This window comes from Martes martes (assembly GCF_963455335.1).
Source record: "Martes martes genome assembly, chromosome: 11".
NCBI classification, from domain to species: domain Eukaryota; kingdom Metazoa; phylum Chordata; class Mammalia; order Carnivora; family Mustelidae; genus Martes; species Martes martes.
In genome coordinates, this window is record NC_137899.1 from 33,908,445 (window position 1) to 33,925,080 (window position 16,636).

At 34.2% G+C, this 16,636-nt stretch overlaps 1 protein-coding gene across 2 annotated transcripts in view; it reads left to right on the forward strand.

Moving 5' to 3' along the window:
* The window catches only part of RUNDC3B (RUN domain containing 3B), a 142,130-nt gene that overhangs the window by 76,870 nt on the left and 48,624 nt on the right, over nucleotides 1–16,636 (forward strand). For both annotated transcript variants that reach the window (XM_080818592.1, XM_080818593.1), the window contains exons 5-6: nucleotides 4,540–4,629; nucleotides 7,405–7,485. In XM_080818592.1, the coding sequence (XP_080674718.1) occupies nucleotides 4,540–4,629; nucleotides 7,405–7,485 (171 nt within the window). The remainder of the gene's footprint in view (nucleotides 1–4,539; nucleotides 4,630–7,404; nucleotides 7,486–16,636) is intronic.

A 16,636-nucleotide genomic window follows, 5' to 3' on the forward strand; every position in this document is an offset into this window, starting at 1 on the left:
GTTTTTAGAATTACTCTAAATATGTAAATAGTTCAGATATCTTGATTTTTTCCTTCTAGCCTTCTTTACCTCTTTCTTAGCAAATGGTTTCACAACTTACCTACATGTTTGATCAAGTCAGAGCCTAAAATTCATATTTTATTTCTCTTCATTCCTCATTCTCTATAATCATTCCTAATTAGCAAGTCTTGTCAGTCCTCTCTCCAAAAATCTATCTTGGTCTATTTCCTTAATCTCCATGATTGCTCGAGTAATAGTACCTCATTTATCTCTTGTCTATACTCCCCTATTGTTGTTCTAAGTGAGCTTCCAGTTTGCCCTCTTCCACTAGCCATATATCTTCCAGCCAATCTTATTAAAAGTTAAAAAGTTTGTGTCAGTTCCCACTTAAGAAGCATTAAAATTGTTTCTCTTCATATACATTTCCTGGAGTCAAATCCTGACTTTACTACTTTCTTGCTGTAGACCCTTAGACAACTGCTTAATTCCTCTCTGGCGTAATATGTGCTAGTAAAGTTAAAGAGGATAATTCATATAGTAAGTGTGATTGACTCTCAATAAACATTCACATTTACAATTATTTTTATATGGTCTACAGAGCCCTGTGTGATCAGACTTCTGTGGGCTTAAGATCTCAAGCTAGACACCGAAGAATGTCTCTCCTAATAGTGATTTTCTTCAGAGTTGAGTTCTCCTTCAGGTTTTCTCTACCTCAACCACTTGCTTATTTGCTTTATACTACTTATCATCAACTCTAATTACGTTTTTCTTTTGTTTGTTGCTTGTCCCCTCCCCTAGACAGGAAGCTCCATGGAGAGGGACCATGCTTAGGTTGTTCACCATTTAACTTTAGTACCTAGCACACAGTTCTTGCCCCATAGTAGGAATTTATTATATATTTGTTGATAAAATCATTAATGAATATCACATTCTTAGCAAGGTATTTGGAGATTTACCTCTGGTCAGTTTTTCATTCTGATTCAGTTGGACTTTGAATGAAATATAACGTTTATTTATAATGCTATAATCTATTTTTCATGTCATGAGGGAGACTTTTCTAAACTCCTCCCTTAAAATTTCATGTGTAGTAACTAAATTGGGCAAGGGAACAAGAATGTGATAATGGAATTTCTTTGGTTTATAACATAGCATTTCTCATATTTTAATATTGCATTTTCAGTATGTAGAATAATTTCAACTCTCAAAAAGGGAAAATTTGAAGCATGATACTGTATAGTACTGATATGATCTACACTGGTGTTTCACCTTGGATGCCATCCAAAGGGTATTTGCTACTTAAGTACCTGAAAGGCCTTCAAATACTCTTACAAAATGAATACTAAATATAGCATTATATAGAGTTGTATTTCAATTAGAGTTAAATTATATATGATAAGAGAAAAAATGCTATTATTATTAGGGTGTTATTTTAAATGTTTTCCTGGTTTCAAATATTTTTCTACTCAACAGACAAATAAATGGAAGGAGTATACCTAATAAAAAGGGGAAGTTTTTCTTCCTGATCACAGTAATATCAAGAGTTGCTCATAATTTTCCTTTGCTTCTAACATGCAAAACTTCTTTAGAGATACAATCCAGTGTATAAAGCTTTAAATAGAAGTTTTATATCTCTTTTTTACCTTTCATTTTCAGTGTTAATAATGCATTTGGCAATTCAGTTTACTGTTTTGGTTAGATCCTTCTCATACAATTATTTTCTTTAGAACAAAAAATATTTTCAACCAGAGAAAGAGAATTTTTAGTGTATACCTTATTATTACTGAATTCAGTCATTTTAGGGTTGACCTTTGTCTCATTTGTCACATAACTTTGGTTATATAAGCAAACTTTGTTAATGTTCCAATTTTTCAACAAGATAAAATGAAGAGTTTTAAAGTTTACAGGTTTATTTTAAGTCTTTGAAAGTGTTGATGACAAGAATCAGACTTTCATTCAAAATTGTTGATATGTTGATTTGATTAAGAGAATAAAAATTTTCTTAATAGCATCTGATTCTTTAATACATGTTAATGATGTCTTTGATTAAATGATAAAAATATCTTCTTCAGATCACTTCATTATTCTTATGAATACTGACTTAAGTTACTTTTAAAAAGTTATCTCAAACTTAGAAGTGTATTTTCTGAAAAATACTTTTTTCTTAGCCCACTCTAACAATGGAGATGTCCAGCATACAAGAAACAATTCATTTGTGGGTTGTTTTTTTTTTAAGGAGAGAGAGAAAGTGTGCATGCCAGCATGAGGACAAATGCGGGTGGGGAGAGGGTGGGGCAGAAGGAGAGAGAGAGAGAGAATCCCAAGCAGGCTCCATGCCCAGAAGCATGCTGCCCCATGCTGGGCTCCATCTCATAACCCTGAGATCATGATCTGAGCTGAAATCAAGAGTTAGGTGCTTAACCAACTGGGCCATCCAGGCACCCCTGGACAACTCTTTAGCTAGCACTTCCTCTTCCATTTTTTCTCCCATACCCTTTATTGCAGTTAAGACTGTTATAATAAATGAGGTCTGTACAACATAACGCTTCAGGTATGGTTTTATTTGAGTGGAATTATTTCACATGTAACAAGTTTTTCACTTATATTGTTTAAGATCAAAAATTATTAGTAAAACTAAAACCAAAAAAATTCATCAAAACAATATTATATACACATATGTAACATCTTTAGACTAAGAAATCTCTAAAATTGGTTAGATTTGTGTGTGTGTTTGATATTCTTCAACAGTCCCTAAATCAATTTTGACATTAGGAAGCAAGCAGAAATTGTTTTGATCTGATTTTTAGAATGTACTTTTAAAACATGGTGGACTAAAGATGAAGAAAAAAAAAGTAGACCTTTTCTTATATAGAGAAATACTTGGAATAATGGGTGATTCCCAGTATCAAAGACCAGACTTTTTTCTAAGCCATGTATCCTATAGAATTTGGGGATCTAGAGCCATTATAATCATAGTTCTTCTAGGAGTGAAAATGCTCTTTCAACAGCCAGTTTAGCTATTGGGACAGTGACAGAATCTCAGGTATATAGATTTATTTAAATATCTTTATGTTTTGTGGAATATCTTAGTTAAGTATATAGAAATTCCTTCCATGTGTTTTATTAATCTTTGTCAGACTGAAAGTTTTTAGTTTTTCTCTTTTTTGTATAAGTCAATTAAAGCAATTCCCATATTTCCAAGGAAACAGAAAGCATCTATTCCAAGCTAGTCTTCCCACAGTATTTATTTGTAGCCTTATATCTGATAGCAGGTAGAATAGTGGTCTCTTATTTTCCTTTGTACTTTTTATTCATTTAAAATTCCTTATGAACTATAACATAGGTTAAATTCTCTTTAAATATTTTTATAGTGGTATTGGGGTTTTTTTGCTTTGAAATTTTTTATTGTGTTATGATATTGTTTAATGGAAATATATAGAACTTAAAGTAAGAAGAATTAGGTTTCTTCCCTAAGTAATTTATCTGCATGTGCTTGGGCAAATTGTTTTAACCTAATTCTTAACTTTTCTTGATGGTAAATTTGAAACTAATGATAGCTGTTTCCACCTTTGCTTCATGGGGTTTTTGAGCAAGTATCAAATGATGATAATGTTTATAAAAGTATTTTTAAACTGAGTTATGTAAAATTGGCAGTGGGATTATGAGCAATTAAAATCTTTTTTACCATAAAGAGTAAGACAAATTTCATTTACTAAAATGTTTTCCTTTAGTTAGTGGGGTCTTACAGAGTGGCATCCACTGTGTATATCTAAATAGACATAACAATTAAATGATCCCTGCTTACTGAACGTAAACTAGCTTTTGCGCAGTATTAAGGAAAGTAAATACAGTGATCTTACATTCTTTTGTGGAAAAATACCTTTCGGCTCATATCATGATATTTTCTCAAAATATTTATTTTAAGTATATTAACATAAAAATTTTAATATTTTAACTACTAACATTAACTGAAACAGAAAGCTTTATAGGAATTAACACTGATAGATTCATATTCATATTTTTAAGAGATAATGAACACTTCTTTTTCATTCACAGTCACCCTGCTAGCCCATTAGTATTGTAATGCTAAAGGTTAGCATGAATTACAAATGATCACGTCTTTCTTGTTCTTCATTTAATTAATAACCCTTGGAATTACATAAAAAAAAATGTTTGTGTTTGTTCAGTGTATACTACAATAGTCTACATAGTTTCAAAAAGAGAGCAGTATAAATGACTGTGAATTTGCCACCTTTCAAATTACATTCAAATTGCTTCCCTATTAGGAAAAAGTAGTAGACAATCTTGGCCCATTGAAAGTCACTTTAGGGATTTTAAGAGAAGTAGAAATGCTTAGAATTATTTTTTTTTGTTATGTTGGCATTTTCCCCCCTAAGTATCTGCAAGAATTGGGTGATCCAGATAGTTTTTATTTTGATAAATAAAATTTAGTTCTTTGTACTTTAGTTTGGTCTCTAATTTCTATAGACAAAACTTCAGTGTGTTTTTAATATTTATGTATTTACCCATTTCATTTTTTAGGCGATTTTATGAAGATGGAGCAATTGTCTTAGGTGAGGAAGCAAATATGCTTGCCGGCATGCTGCTTGGACTAAATGCTATTGATTTCAGGTACTTAATCTAAATGTATTCAGTTTTTAAGTTATTGGACGTCATAATAGTTTCTACTTAGGTTTTTTTCCTTGGTTTGCTACTAAGTAGAGCACACAGCTCGATATTGATATTTGACTCATGTTCCTTATCCAGCTACATCAGCTTTCTGACTGGGTTTGCTTTCAGAAGACTCTCAGGTTAAGGAATTAACTGACATGTTTGCTTACTAGCTTGGGCAAAACAATCCTAGACTGCATTTCCCCAGCAGAAAAATTATATACCCTAGTAGCACTGGAGGAAATTTTTGGATCTTATCTCTTAGTATTTTTTTAGCTACTGCTTTAAAATAAAAAAGGATGTACTAAAAGTAGATTCAAAGCATGAAAGATTTTCATTACCTCATGTATTGAAATAAAAAAGATCCTGGCATATCTTGGGTATCTTATGTTTGTATTATGAATCTAGACCATCAAAAATATTGTTCATATTTGCTTTTGTTATTATCAACATGATAAATTGATTTCAGACTAAGACTGTAATTAATAAAAATGTAAATGTAAACTTTTCATAGATTTATGGGAGTATCTTTTTGCATTTCTTAAGCTGATCCAAGATTTTACATTATGCTAAAAGTAAAATGTTTCTTTATAACAAGAACTCAAACATAAGAATGATGGAAATATTATAATTCTTTTGAAAAATATCACTTAAAAATTCAAGAATATCAACAAAATAAGTATAAAACTTAAATGAAAATCTACTCTTAGATCTTGAATCAGAAAATAATGCTGTTCATTTCCACTGACGTTACTGTTTTTTAGTAAATCACTTCCTTTTCAAAGTACTTTCATTTTGTCAGTACAATTTTCCTCTATTTAAGATTTAATAAAGTCATATTCAGTTATTAGCTTAATTGTTCAGAATATGAGTATGATAGATGCAATATAGAGGTTTGGTTTTTTTTATCCTAAATGTGTTACTTTTTCACCTGTCATGCTGCTGAAAGCAAATCTCTTAAAGATACATTCGTAATAGTATTGTAAATGAAGGAAAGCTCTTATAAAGTGAGGCCACTTCTGTTCGCTCCTTATTCAAGTATGAAAAAGTACATACATGCGCTTGGTATTAACATATTAGAATGGTATTTCAACAAGCAAACTTACCAAAGAAACCAGAAGGTGGGAGTTCATAGATGAATTTGTTTTTTTAAAAGATCAACCTACATCTTGTAATTGTTCTTATTAATGTTCACAGAAGATGTACTTTTTTCTTCCCAAATAGTAATAAAACTAAACACCTTTTTAAAAAATTATTATCCAATTGGATATATCATCATACAAAACAAAGATGACTAGATTGGGAGACCAAGAGATTTAGAGTTTCTTTACTGGTTTTGAGACTCCCAGTATGACTTTGGGCAAATCTCAACCTTTCTTGTTGCCATGTCCTCAAAAAGGATTGACTAAAGATTAAAGGCGTTTTACAGTGAGATACCACCTCACACCAGAGTGGCTACAATTAACAAGTCAGGAAACAACGGGTGTTGGCGAGGATGCAGAGAAAGGGGAACCCCCTACACTGTTGGTGGGAATGCAAGCTGGTACAGCCACTCTGGAAAACAGCATGGAGGTTCCTCAAAAAGTTGAAAATAGAGCTACCCTATGACCCAGCAATTGCACTACTAGGTATTTACCCTAAAGATACAAAGGTAGTGATCCAAAGGGGCACGTGTGCCCGAATGTTTATAGCAGCAATGTCCACAATAGCCAAACTATGGAAAGAGCCCAGATGTCCATCAACAGATGAATGGATAAAGAAGAAGTGGTACACACACACACACACACACACACACACATATATACATACTATGGAATACTATGCAGTCATCAAAAATGCCCCAAATCTTGCCATTTGCAACAACGTGGATCTAGAGGGTATTATGCTAAGCAAGGTAAGTCAGAGAAAAACAATTATCATGTGATCTCACTGATTTGAGGAATTTGAGAAACAAGACAGAGGATCATAGGGGAAGGGAGGGAAAAATGAAGCAATATGAAACCAAAGGGGGAGACAAACCATAAAAGCCTCTTAATCTCAGGAAACAAAAGGGTTGCTGAAGGGGTTGGGGGGTTGGAGGGATGGGTAGCTCGGTGATCAATATTACAGGGGTAGCGGTATGTGAATTGTGTAAGACTAATGAATCACAGACCCGTAACCCTGAAACAAATAATACATTATGTTATTTTTTTTAAAAAGGGAAAAAAATAAAAATACAGGAAAATAAAGAATAATAAAAAAAAAGATTAAAGGAGATTTTTTTTTAGCATTTTTTTTTAGGTCTAACTTCCAAGCCCTTTCACCTATTCAGGTAGTTTAGAAAACTTTCATTTTTCTAATTAGACCTTTTGAGGAGTTAGTGTCACATTAGAGTTTGTATGAAAATGTGAACAAGTCTTCATCTGAAAATCCTCTAATGATGTCTTAAAATCCAGTGAAGACCAAGGTAGTGTCCAATAAATAATGTTTGAACAAATTTCTCAGAAAGTTTTCCTTTGGCATGATATATTCATATTAAAGTATATTAACTTGTGCAATCCTTTGTCATTGGTAGTGAACGTAGAGTATCTTTATTAAGATGTTTATTTGTAACAGGTAACGTATGAATTAAATGTAAATAAAAAAATTTACCTGCAATTTGATGAAACACATGTCTTTAACAAGAGCTTGTTTATAATACTTAACATTGATTTAAAAGTTAATGTGTTATGACATATTTATTGTCTCTTGTCTTAGCTTCTGCCTCAAGGGAGAAGGATTGGATGGAAACTTTCCTGCGGTAATAGATTACACACCATATTTGAAATTTACCCAAAGGTATTTGACATTTTGAAATATGTTATTGAAATCTTAATTTAGAGTTGAATATCTTATGTAATACATTGATTAAAATTGCTTTTTGAGGGGGGTACTTGGGTTGCTCAGTGGGTTAAGCCTCTGCCTTTGGCTCAGGTCATGATCTCAGGGTCCTGGGATCAAGCCCCATATAGAGCTCTCTGCTCAGCGGGGAGCCTGCTCCCCACCCCCCGCCTGCCTCTCTGCCTACTTGTGATCTCTCTCTCTCTGTGTCAAATAAATAAAATATTTTAAAAAATAACTATAATTGCCTTTTTTGTAATATTACTTTCTTTAAATTTATTTTTTTAAAATTTTTTTTTATTATTTGACAGACACACAGCGAGAGAGGGAACACAAGCAGGGGGAGTAGGAGAGGGAGGAGCAGGCTTCCTGCTAAGCAGGGAGCCCAATGTGGGGCTTGATCCCGGGACCCTGGGATCATGACCTGAGCCAAAGGCAGACACTTACTGACTGAGCCCCCCAGGCCCCCCAACTTTTTTTTAAATTTAAATTCAATTAGTCAACATATAGTACATCATTAGTTTTTGATGTAGTGTTCAATAATTCATTAGTTGGAGGGCATGTGGTATGATGAGAACTGGGCGTTATATGCAAGTAATACTACTTTTGATTCTGCTTTGCATAATTATTTTAAGTGTTGGATCTGCTTCATGTACAAACTTTGTAGATGTGATATATCAGTGAAGTGATGCTAGCTCAGTGCTTTGAGATGATTGTTGGAGTTTAAAACATTGATAAGGCATAGGCTTTTTTATTTTAGCATTGATTTTCTTTTTATTTATTTTTTTCTTTTTATTTTTTGTTTTTAAATTTTTTTAATTGTGTTATGTTAGTCACCATACAATATACATCATAGTTTTTGGTGTCATGTTCCAAGATTCATTGTTTCCATATAACACCCAGTTCTCCATGCGAAGTGTGCCCTCCTTAATACCCACTACTGGGCTCACCCATCCTCTCACCCCTCTCCCCTCTAAAACCTTCAGTTTATTTCTCTGAATCCACAGTCTCTTGTGGTTCTTCCCCCCTCCAATTTCCTTCCCCCTTTACTTTTTCTTTCCTTCTCCTAATGTCCTCCATTAATGTCCTCCATGTTATTCCTTATGTTCCACAAGTAAGTAAAACCATATGATAATTGACTTTCCCTGCTTGACTTATTTCACTCAGCGTAATCTTTTCCAGTCCCATCCATGCTGATGCAAAAGTTGGGTATTCATCCTTTCTGATGGCTGAGTAATATTCCATTGTATATATGGACCACATCTTCTTTACCCATTCATCTGTTGAAGGACATCTTGACTTTTTCCACAGTTTGGCTATTGTGGACCTTGCTGCTATGAACATTGGGGTACATATGGCCTTTCTTTTCACTACATCTGTATCTTCAGGGTAAATACCCAGTAGTGCAATTGTCAGGTCATAGGGTAGCTCTATTTTTAATTTTTTGAGGAATCACCACACTGTTCTCCAAAGTGGCTGCACCAACTTGCATTCCCACCAACAGTAGAAGAGGGTTCCCCTTTCTCCACATCCTCTCCAACATTTGTTGTTTCTTGCCTTATTAATTTTTGCCATTCTAACTGGTGTAAGGTGGTATCTCAGTATGGTTTTGATTTTAATTTCCCTGATGGTTAATGATGATGAACATTTTTTTCATGTGTCTGATAGCCATTTGTATATCTTCATTGGAGAAGTGTCTGTTCATGTCTTCTGCCTATTTTTTACTTGATTATCTGTTTTTTGGGTGTTGAGTTTGAGCATTTCTTTATAGATCTTGGATATCAGCCCTTTGTCTGTAGTGTCATTTGCAAATATCTTTTCCCATTCCATGGGTTGCCTCTTTGGTTTGTTGACTGTTTTCCTTTGCTGTGCAGAAGCTTTTGATCTTGATGAAGTCCCAAAAGTTCATTTTTGCTTCTGTTTCCTTTGCCTTTTGAGATATGTCTTGAAAGAAGTTGCTGTGGCCGATGTCAAAGAGGTTACTGCCTATGTTCTTCTCTAGGATTTTGATAGATTCCTGTCTCACATTGAGGTCTTTCATCCATGTTGAGTTTATTTTTGTGTATGGTATAAGAGAATGGTCCAGTATCATTCTTCTGTACATAGCTGTCCAATATTCCCAGCACTATTTATTGAAGAGACTGTCTTTTTTCCACTGGATGTTTTTTCCCGCTTTGCCAAAGACTATTTAACCATAGAGTTGAGGGTCCATATCTGCTCTCTCTATTCTGTTTCATTGGTCTATGTGTCTGTTTTTGTGCCAGTACCATGCTGTCTTGGTGGTCACAGCTTTGTAATAAAGCTTGAAATCAGGCAATGGGAAACCTCCAGCTTTGTTTTTCTTTTTCAGCATTTCTTTGGTGATTCAGGGTCTCTTCTGGTTCCATACAAATTTTAGGATTGTTTGTTCCAGCACTCTAAAAAATACCAATGGTATTTTTTTTTTTAAAGATTTTATTTATTTATTTTATTTATTTATTTGACAAGGAGAGATCACAAGTAGGCAGAGAGGCAGACAGAGAGAGAGGAGGAAGCAGGCTCCCTGCCGAGCAGAGAGCCCGATGTGGGGCTTGATCACAGGACCCTGAGATCATGACCTGAGCCGAAGGCAGAGGCTTTAACCCACTGAGCCACCCAGGCGCCCCTACCAATGGTATTTTGATCGGGATGATGTTAAAGTATAGATTGTTCTGGGCAACATACACATTTTAACAATGTTTATTCTTGCAATCCATGAGCATGGAATGTTTTCCCATCTTTTTGTGTCTTCCTCAGTTTCATTCAGGAGTGACCGGTAGTTCCTCAAGTATCGAGAGATCCTTTACCTCTTCGGTTAGGTTTATTCCAAGGTATCTTATGGTTTTTAGGGCTATTGTCAATAGAATCGATTCTCTAATTTCCTTTTCTACAGTTTCATTGTTAGTGTAACTAAAAAGCAACTGATTTCTGTGTAAAACTGCTTTTATCAGTATCAGAAATCATTGAAAAATAAAAACTTCGTTTACATCTTTAGTGTTTATGTAAATACACTTTTTACATAATTGTAATTACAGCATTAACTATAGTTTTTAGAAAACAGCTTGTATTTCTGTTGCTATAGTCATTATAATGATAACTTTAATAGCTCTTTTATAGTCCATTGAGAGTTCAAAACTGAAATCCATCATTCAGATTGTTCCCCATTTTCTCTCCATTATAAAGGAAAGAATAATGAACATTTTGTGCAAATCAATTTTCTTTTTGTTTCCGCTGTGAATCTATAGTTACTCAGGCAAAGACAATGAAATTTTTTATGGCCCTTGAAGTATGTCTATACAAAAGAGTTGTACCAATTTATCCTACCACCAGGATTTTATGAGAGTTAAGAATTTCCTACAATCTCATCAGCATTGAAAATTAATCAGATGAAATCTACAGATTTTTTTGAAAGTCTACTTGTAGAATTGGCTTCCTAAATAGCATAATCATCTTTATATACTTTAAAAATGTTATGGTAGGGGCGCCTGGGTGGCTCAGTGGGTTAAGCCTCTGCCTTCGGCTCAGGTCATGATCTCAGGGTCCTGGGATCGAGTCCCACATCGGGCTCTCTGCTCAGTAGGGAGCCTGCTTCCTCCTCTCTCTCTCTGCCTGCCACTCTGCCTACTTGTGATCTCTGTCTGTCAAATGAATAAATAAATTCTTAAAAAAAAAAATGTTATGGTAAGGCCAGAGCTGTAAGGGAAACACAAAGAGAGAGTAATAGTGTATATGTGTAATGTATGTACACACACACACTCACACACACACACATACACACATTGAAGATGCATTTATTAAGGACCTAATGTAGGAAAGAAACTTTCCTAACTACCAGAGATACATAGATTTCAAGAGTGTAGATGCTTCATGAAATTCTGAAAAAGAGTATAGTCTTTGTCCCCAGGATAATCATCTAGTGAGAGAAGTCATGGAGAGATAGGACTGTGAAGATACTCAGGTAGTGAGGGAGAAGTAACACAGTATTATGATACCAAGATTTCTAACTTGAATAAATGGATCACTTGGGAAAAGGAATAATTCTAGTACATTCAATCTAAAAAAAAGTTACAGCAAGAATTTTTGAACAGGCATAAAATTATACTCTTTGGGACATATTAGATTGTAGAACATTCTATGAGGATAACAAATAGTTCAAAAATAATACTTATAAAAAGAGTAGTGATGATACTTATTGAATGCTTTCTGTATATCAGGCATTGTTCAAAGTGCTTTCCTTCTGTTAACTTATTTAATCCTCGAAAGCCAGTGACATAGGCACTACTATCTTAATTTTATAAATGAAAAAACTGAAATGCAGGGAGATTAAATAACTTGTCCATAATCATACACATAGGTCTCGAATTAAAGAATAAGATGGCAGCTGGACTATAGGAGTTTGGCCATTAACATATAGGTAGAAAGGCTATTTTTAATGATTTAGGAAGTGACTTAAAAATATAAAGATAAATGCAAATACTAATTTTTCTCTCCTACTCACATAAGAGACTGTAGTAATTATTACAACACTTTACAATAATGAAACCTTCTCAACCGGTCCCCTCAGAATGAATTTGATGATATATGCTCTGTGTCTCCAACTTGCTTTTGTGTGAATTTGTATGCGACTTCCTCTTTCTCTGATGCACTAATCCTAACATGTATGTATCACTTTCTCTCCTTTATATACTGAGGGGTTTCTACTATCTTATAAAAATAACAATAAAATGAGAAGGGAAATACCAGTTTAACCTAGTCATAAGCATATTTGCATTACTGACCATGGGAGATCTTCTTTTCAGAAAGATTTAAACTATCCTGATTATAATAAAGAAATAATATTTTACTTTTTTTTTTTTTTTTAGATTTTATTTATTTATTTGACAGAGAGAGAGCACAAGCACAAGCAGGGGGAGTGGCAGGCAGAGGGAAAGGGAGAAGCAGGTTCCCCGCTAAGCAGAGTGCCAGACGTGGGGCTCAATCCCAGGACTCTGGGATCATGACTTGAGCTGAAGACAGACGCTTAACCGACTGAGCCATCCAGGTGCCCCAAGAACCAGTATTTTAAACATTTGTTTGCTTCCATGAAATATACCTGTATTAAACATATTTTTAAAAGCTCTATTGGGTTTCTAATTTTAATAAACTGTAGAAGTCTATCCCTAACAAAATTACTGCTTTTAATTCATTTGGAAAGTAATACATATTAATTATAGAAAAATTAGAAAATAAAGACAGGTAGATAGAAGAAAGTTTGTCACTCATAATAAACTGTAGAAGTCTATCCCTAACAAAATTACTGTTTTTAATTCATTTGGAAAGTAATACATATTAATTATAGAAAAATTAGAAAATAAAGACAGGTAGATAGAAGAAAGTTTGTCACTCATAATCTTGCTTTAAGAAATACCTCTTAGGGGTGCCTGGGTGGCTCAGTGGGTTGAGCCTCTGCCTTCAGCTCAGGTCATGATCCCAGGGTCCTGGGACCCAAGCCCCTCATCGGGCTCTCTGCTCAGCAGGGAGCTTGCTTCCCCCTCTCTCTCTGCCTGCCTCTCTGCCTACTTGTGATCTCTCTCTCTGTCAAATAAATAAATAAAATCTTTAAAAAAAAAAAAAGAAAAGAAAAGAAATACCTCTTAGGAAGTTGAGAAGCAATGTGGGGGGGTTTGAGGGGGTAGGAAAAGAATAAATGAAAAAAGATGGGATCGGGAGGGAGACAAAACAAAAGAGACTCTTCATCTCACAAAACAAACTGAGGGTTGCCAGGGGGAGGGGCTTAGGGAGAGGGTGGTGGGGTTATGGACATTGGGGAAGGTATGTGCTATGGTGAGTGCTGTGAAGTGTGTAAACCTGGCGATTCACAGACCTGTACCCTTGGGGCTAATAATGCATTATATGTTAATTTAAAAAAAAAAAAAGAAAGAAACAGCTCTTAGAAGCATTAACATTTTGATGGGTAGCTTTCCAGCTTTTTCTATGCATAGATATATTTTTTCTTCAATTAAAATGGAATTATAATGTACATGTAATACTCTGTAATGGACATTTTTGCATGTAACTATCTTTCCACAGTCTCATTTCCCTAAATGAATATAATTTAATTATCTCTATAATGTGTTTACCCAATTATTGTTGGACCTTTAGGATGCACTTGGTTGTTCACTGTCACTTACACTATTGCAATTAATAACCTTGTAACTACATCTTTTCAAACATACCATGATTACTTACACTCCTGGAAGTAAAATTTCTTGGATAAAGCATATATATTATTAAAGCTTTTGAGATATGCTGTCAAATTGCCCTACAGAGAGGCCATACTAGTTAAGTTTCTATAGGCAATATGTGAAATTGCCTGCTTCCTCTCTTGCCAACTAAGTACTGAAAGTGTGAGGGGCGCCTGGGTGGCTCAGTTGGTTAAGCGACTGCCTTTGGTCAGGTCATGATCTTGGAGTCCCAGAATCGAGTCCCACATCAGGCTCCCTGCTCAGCAGGGACTCTGCTTCTCCCTCCCCCTTCCCCCCCTCATGCTCTCTCTCTCTCCCTCTCTCTTTCTCTCAAATAAATAAATGAAATCTTTAAAAAAATTAAGTATTAAAAGTGTGGCCAGTTCTATAAGTGAAAAATGATAACCTATGGTTTTTTCCCTATTGCTTTAATTTGCATGTATCTGATTACTGATGCCACTGAGCTTTTAAAAATGTTTATTAGCCATTAGTCTTTTTAAATGGAATGTTATATTTTGAAGTTAAATATATGAAATATGCTAATAGAAACATATTAAAATATATTTCATATTTAAAACTGATTTTTAGTTTTAGGTTGTGTACCAGTGAGAAAACTCAATTTTTCTGAGTTACATCTTGATATAATTTTAAACGTCTTTAAACATTTTTTCCTTGAATGGATTTTAGGTCTAAAAAGTCTAGTAGCTAATTATTATTGGTCTCTTATGATACCTTCATTTTTTGGCTTTTAAATATAATGTCATAAGCATTCCTATAGCTAAGTCTTTTCTTTGTTCTTAAACATGATTATGTCCTTAACGAGGGAAATTTCTACAAACAAAACTGCTGATTTAAAGAGACTGTTAAGTACCATATGCTGTCAAATTGCCCTTCCTAGGCATTCTGTCTTATACATTCTGCCTTTTCCCCACTCCTTGTAGGGATAGAAGAATCATTTTGCTATGGAAGACCAACCCTTTAACCTGTGTACGACATCCCATCCTCTCTCTTAAGTTAAGGTCTTCACTCCCAACAGTTGTCCTCTTCCATTAATTTTCCCTCTTCCCATAGATCTTCCCATAGATCGCTGCATACAGTCATGTTGTTATTTTCCCTGTGTTAAAAACAAACAGAAACTTTCCCCAAAGTCACTTCAAGCTACTTTTCAGTCACCTCTCCTTTATTATAAAACTGTCCCCAGTTTTCTTTCTTTTTTTTTTTTTTTTTTTGCCTCCATTCTTCCTTGCACTATTCAAACTGAGCTTTAATACTTACCCCTGAAGTCAGGAGTGATGTTTCATTGCTAAGTCCAGTGGTTAATCATTTCTTCATCTGTCTCGACATCCTAGCAGTTTGATAAAGATGATTGCTCTCTTCAGCACTTCTCTGGTTTCCCTCCTGTGGGCTCCTCCTTACTCCCAGTCCCCGTTCCTCCTCACCTCCCCAACCTCTAAATGTTAGACTGTTTCAGAGATCATTCCCAGATCATCTTTTCTATGTGTAGTCATTCTGTTAAGTAGTATCCAGTTTCATGGCTCTAAATATTATCTTTATGCTACTCTTTCCCAAATTTATACTTCTACGTGGAACACTGCCCCAAAGTCTAGACTCCTACATCTAGCTGCCCCCTCACCATCTTCACTTGTATGTGTGATAAGCACCTCGAATGAACATGTACAAAATTGAACTCCTAATTTCTTTCCTCCCAAGTGTTCTTCCTTTAGCCTTTTCCATTCCAAGAATAGTCATTCTGTCATTCTGGCAGCTTGTGCTCAAAATTTTGATATCATCATTGAATTTTCCCTGCCATAATCCACATAGGATCCATCAGCAAACCCTTTGGCACCATCACTACTACCTCCTTAAATTCTATTAGGGTCCATTATTTCTTCTTTGTTTATCTTTGTTAAAAATAAATGCTTAATTATTAGAAGTAAAGGAATAAAGAAGGTAATTATAGTTCTTACTTTCTTTTCAACAATTATAAATAATATGTCAATGATATTTCTTTCATTGCCTCCATAAAAAATTTTAAAATATTTTGTTCTTTAAAATATAGGAATATTTCTGAAATTATTTTTTTCTGATATTAAGCTTTTTAAAAAATATTTTTTTTATTTTTTCCGTGTTCCAAGATTCATTGTTTATGCACCACACCTGGTGCTCCATGCAATTAATAAGTATGATTTTTCCACCAAAAATGTGCATAATTTCTATGTCTTTTAATATAAGAGATACTTTCATGAGTATCAACTTTTCATTGTGCATAGAATAAAAGACTTAACAAAACATATAGACCATTTGTGACCTGGCATCAGTACACCTTCTTAGCCATATTATTTGTCTACAATCCATTTAGCTTTTTTAGACAGCTATAGGATTATTCGTCATCGAAATGTTGAGAGACAATGTAATATTGTTTAAAAACTTTGTAATGTAAAAAACAAAGTTTTTCTTAGTTTCTTTTATTAAAGCGACCTTGAACAAACCACTAATCTCTTATTCTTATTATCTTCCCTTGTTGGATGAATTTGTTAAATAGCAGAGCAATAATTAATGGGGATATCATCAGGATTAATGAGATAATGTATATGAAGTGTCTATATAGTTCCTTGGAGTCATTGCAGAGAACTATTCATTTTCTTTCCTGTCCTTACAAGGAACTCATTATCAGTCTTCCATTTCTACTCTTCGAAGTTTTTAAAAAATTACTAACTTAATGTCATTGGTACTCATATACTCATTCTGATTTTCTACTATTGATTTGGTTTTGGTAAATTATATTTTATTAAAATTTAAAAATATATATATCATGATGTTCAGAGAGTTCTTTAACTCTTTTTTCATTTTTAGGTATGTTACCTTTT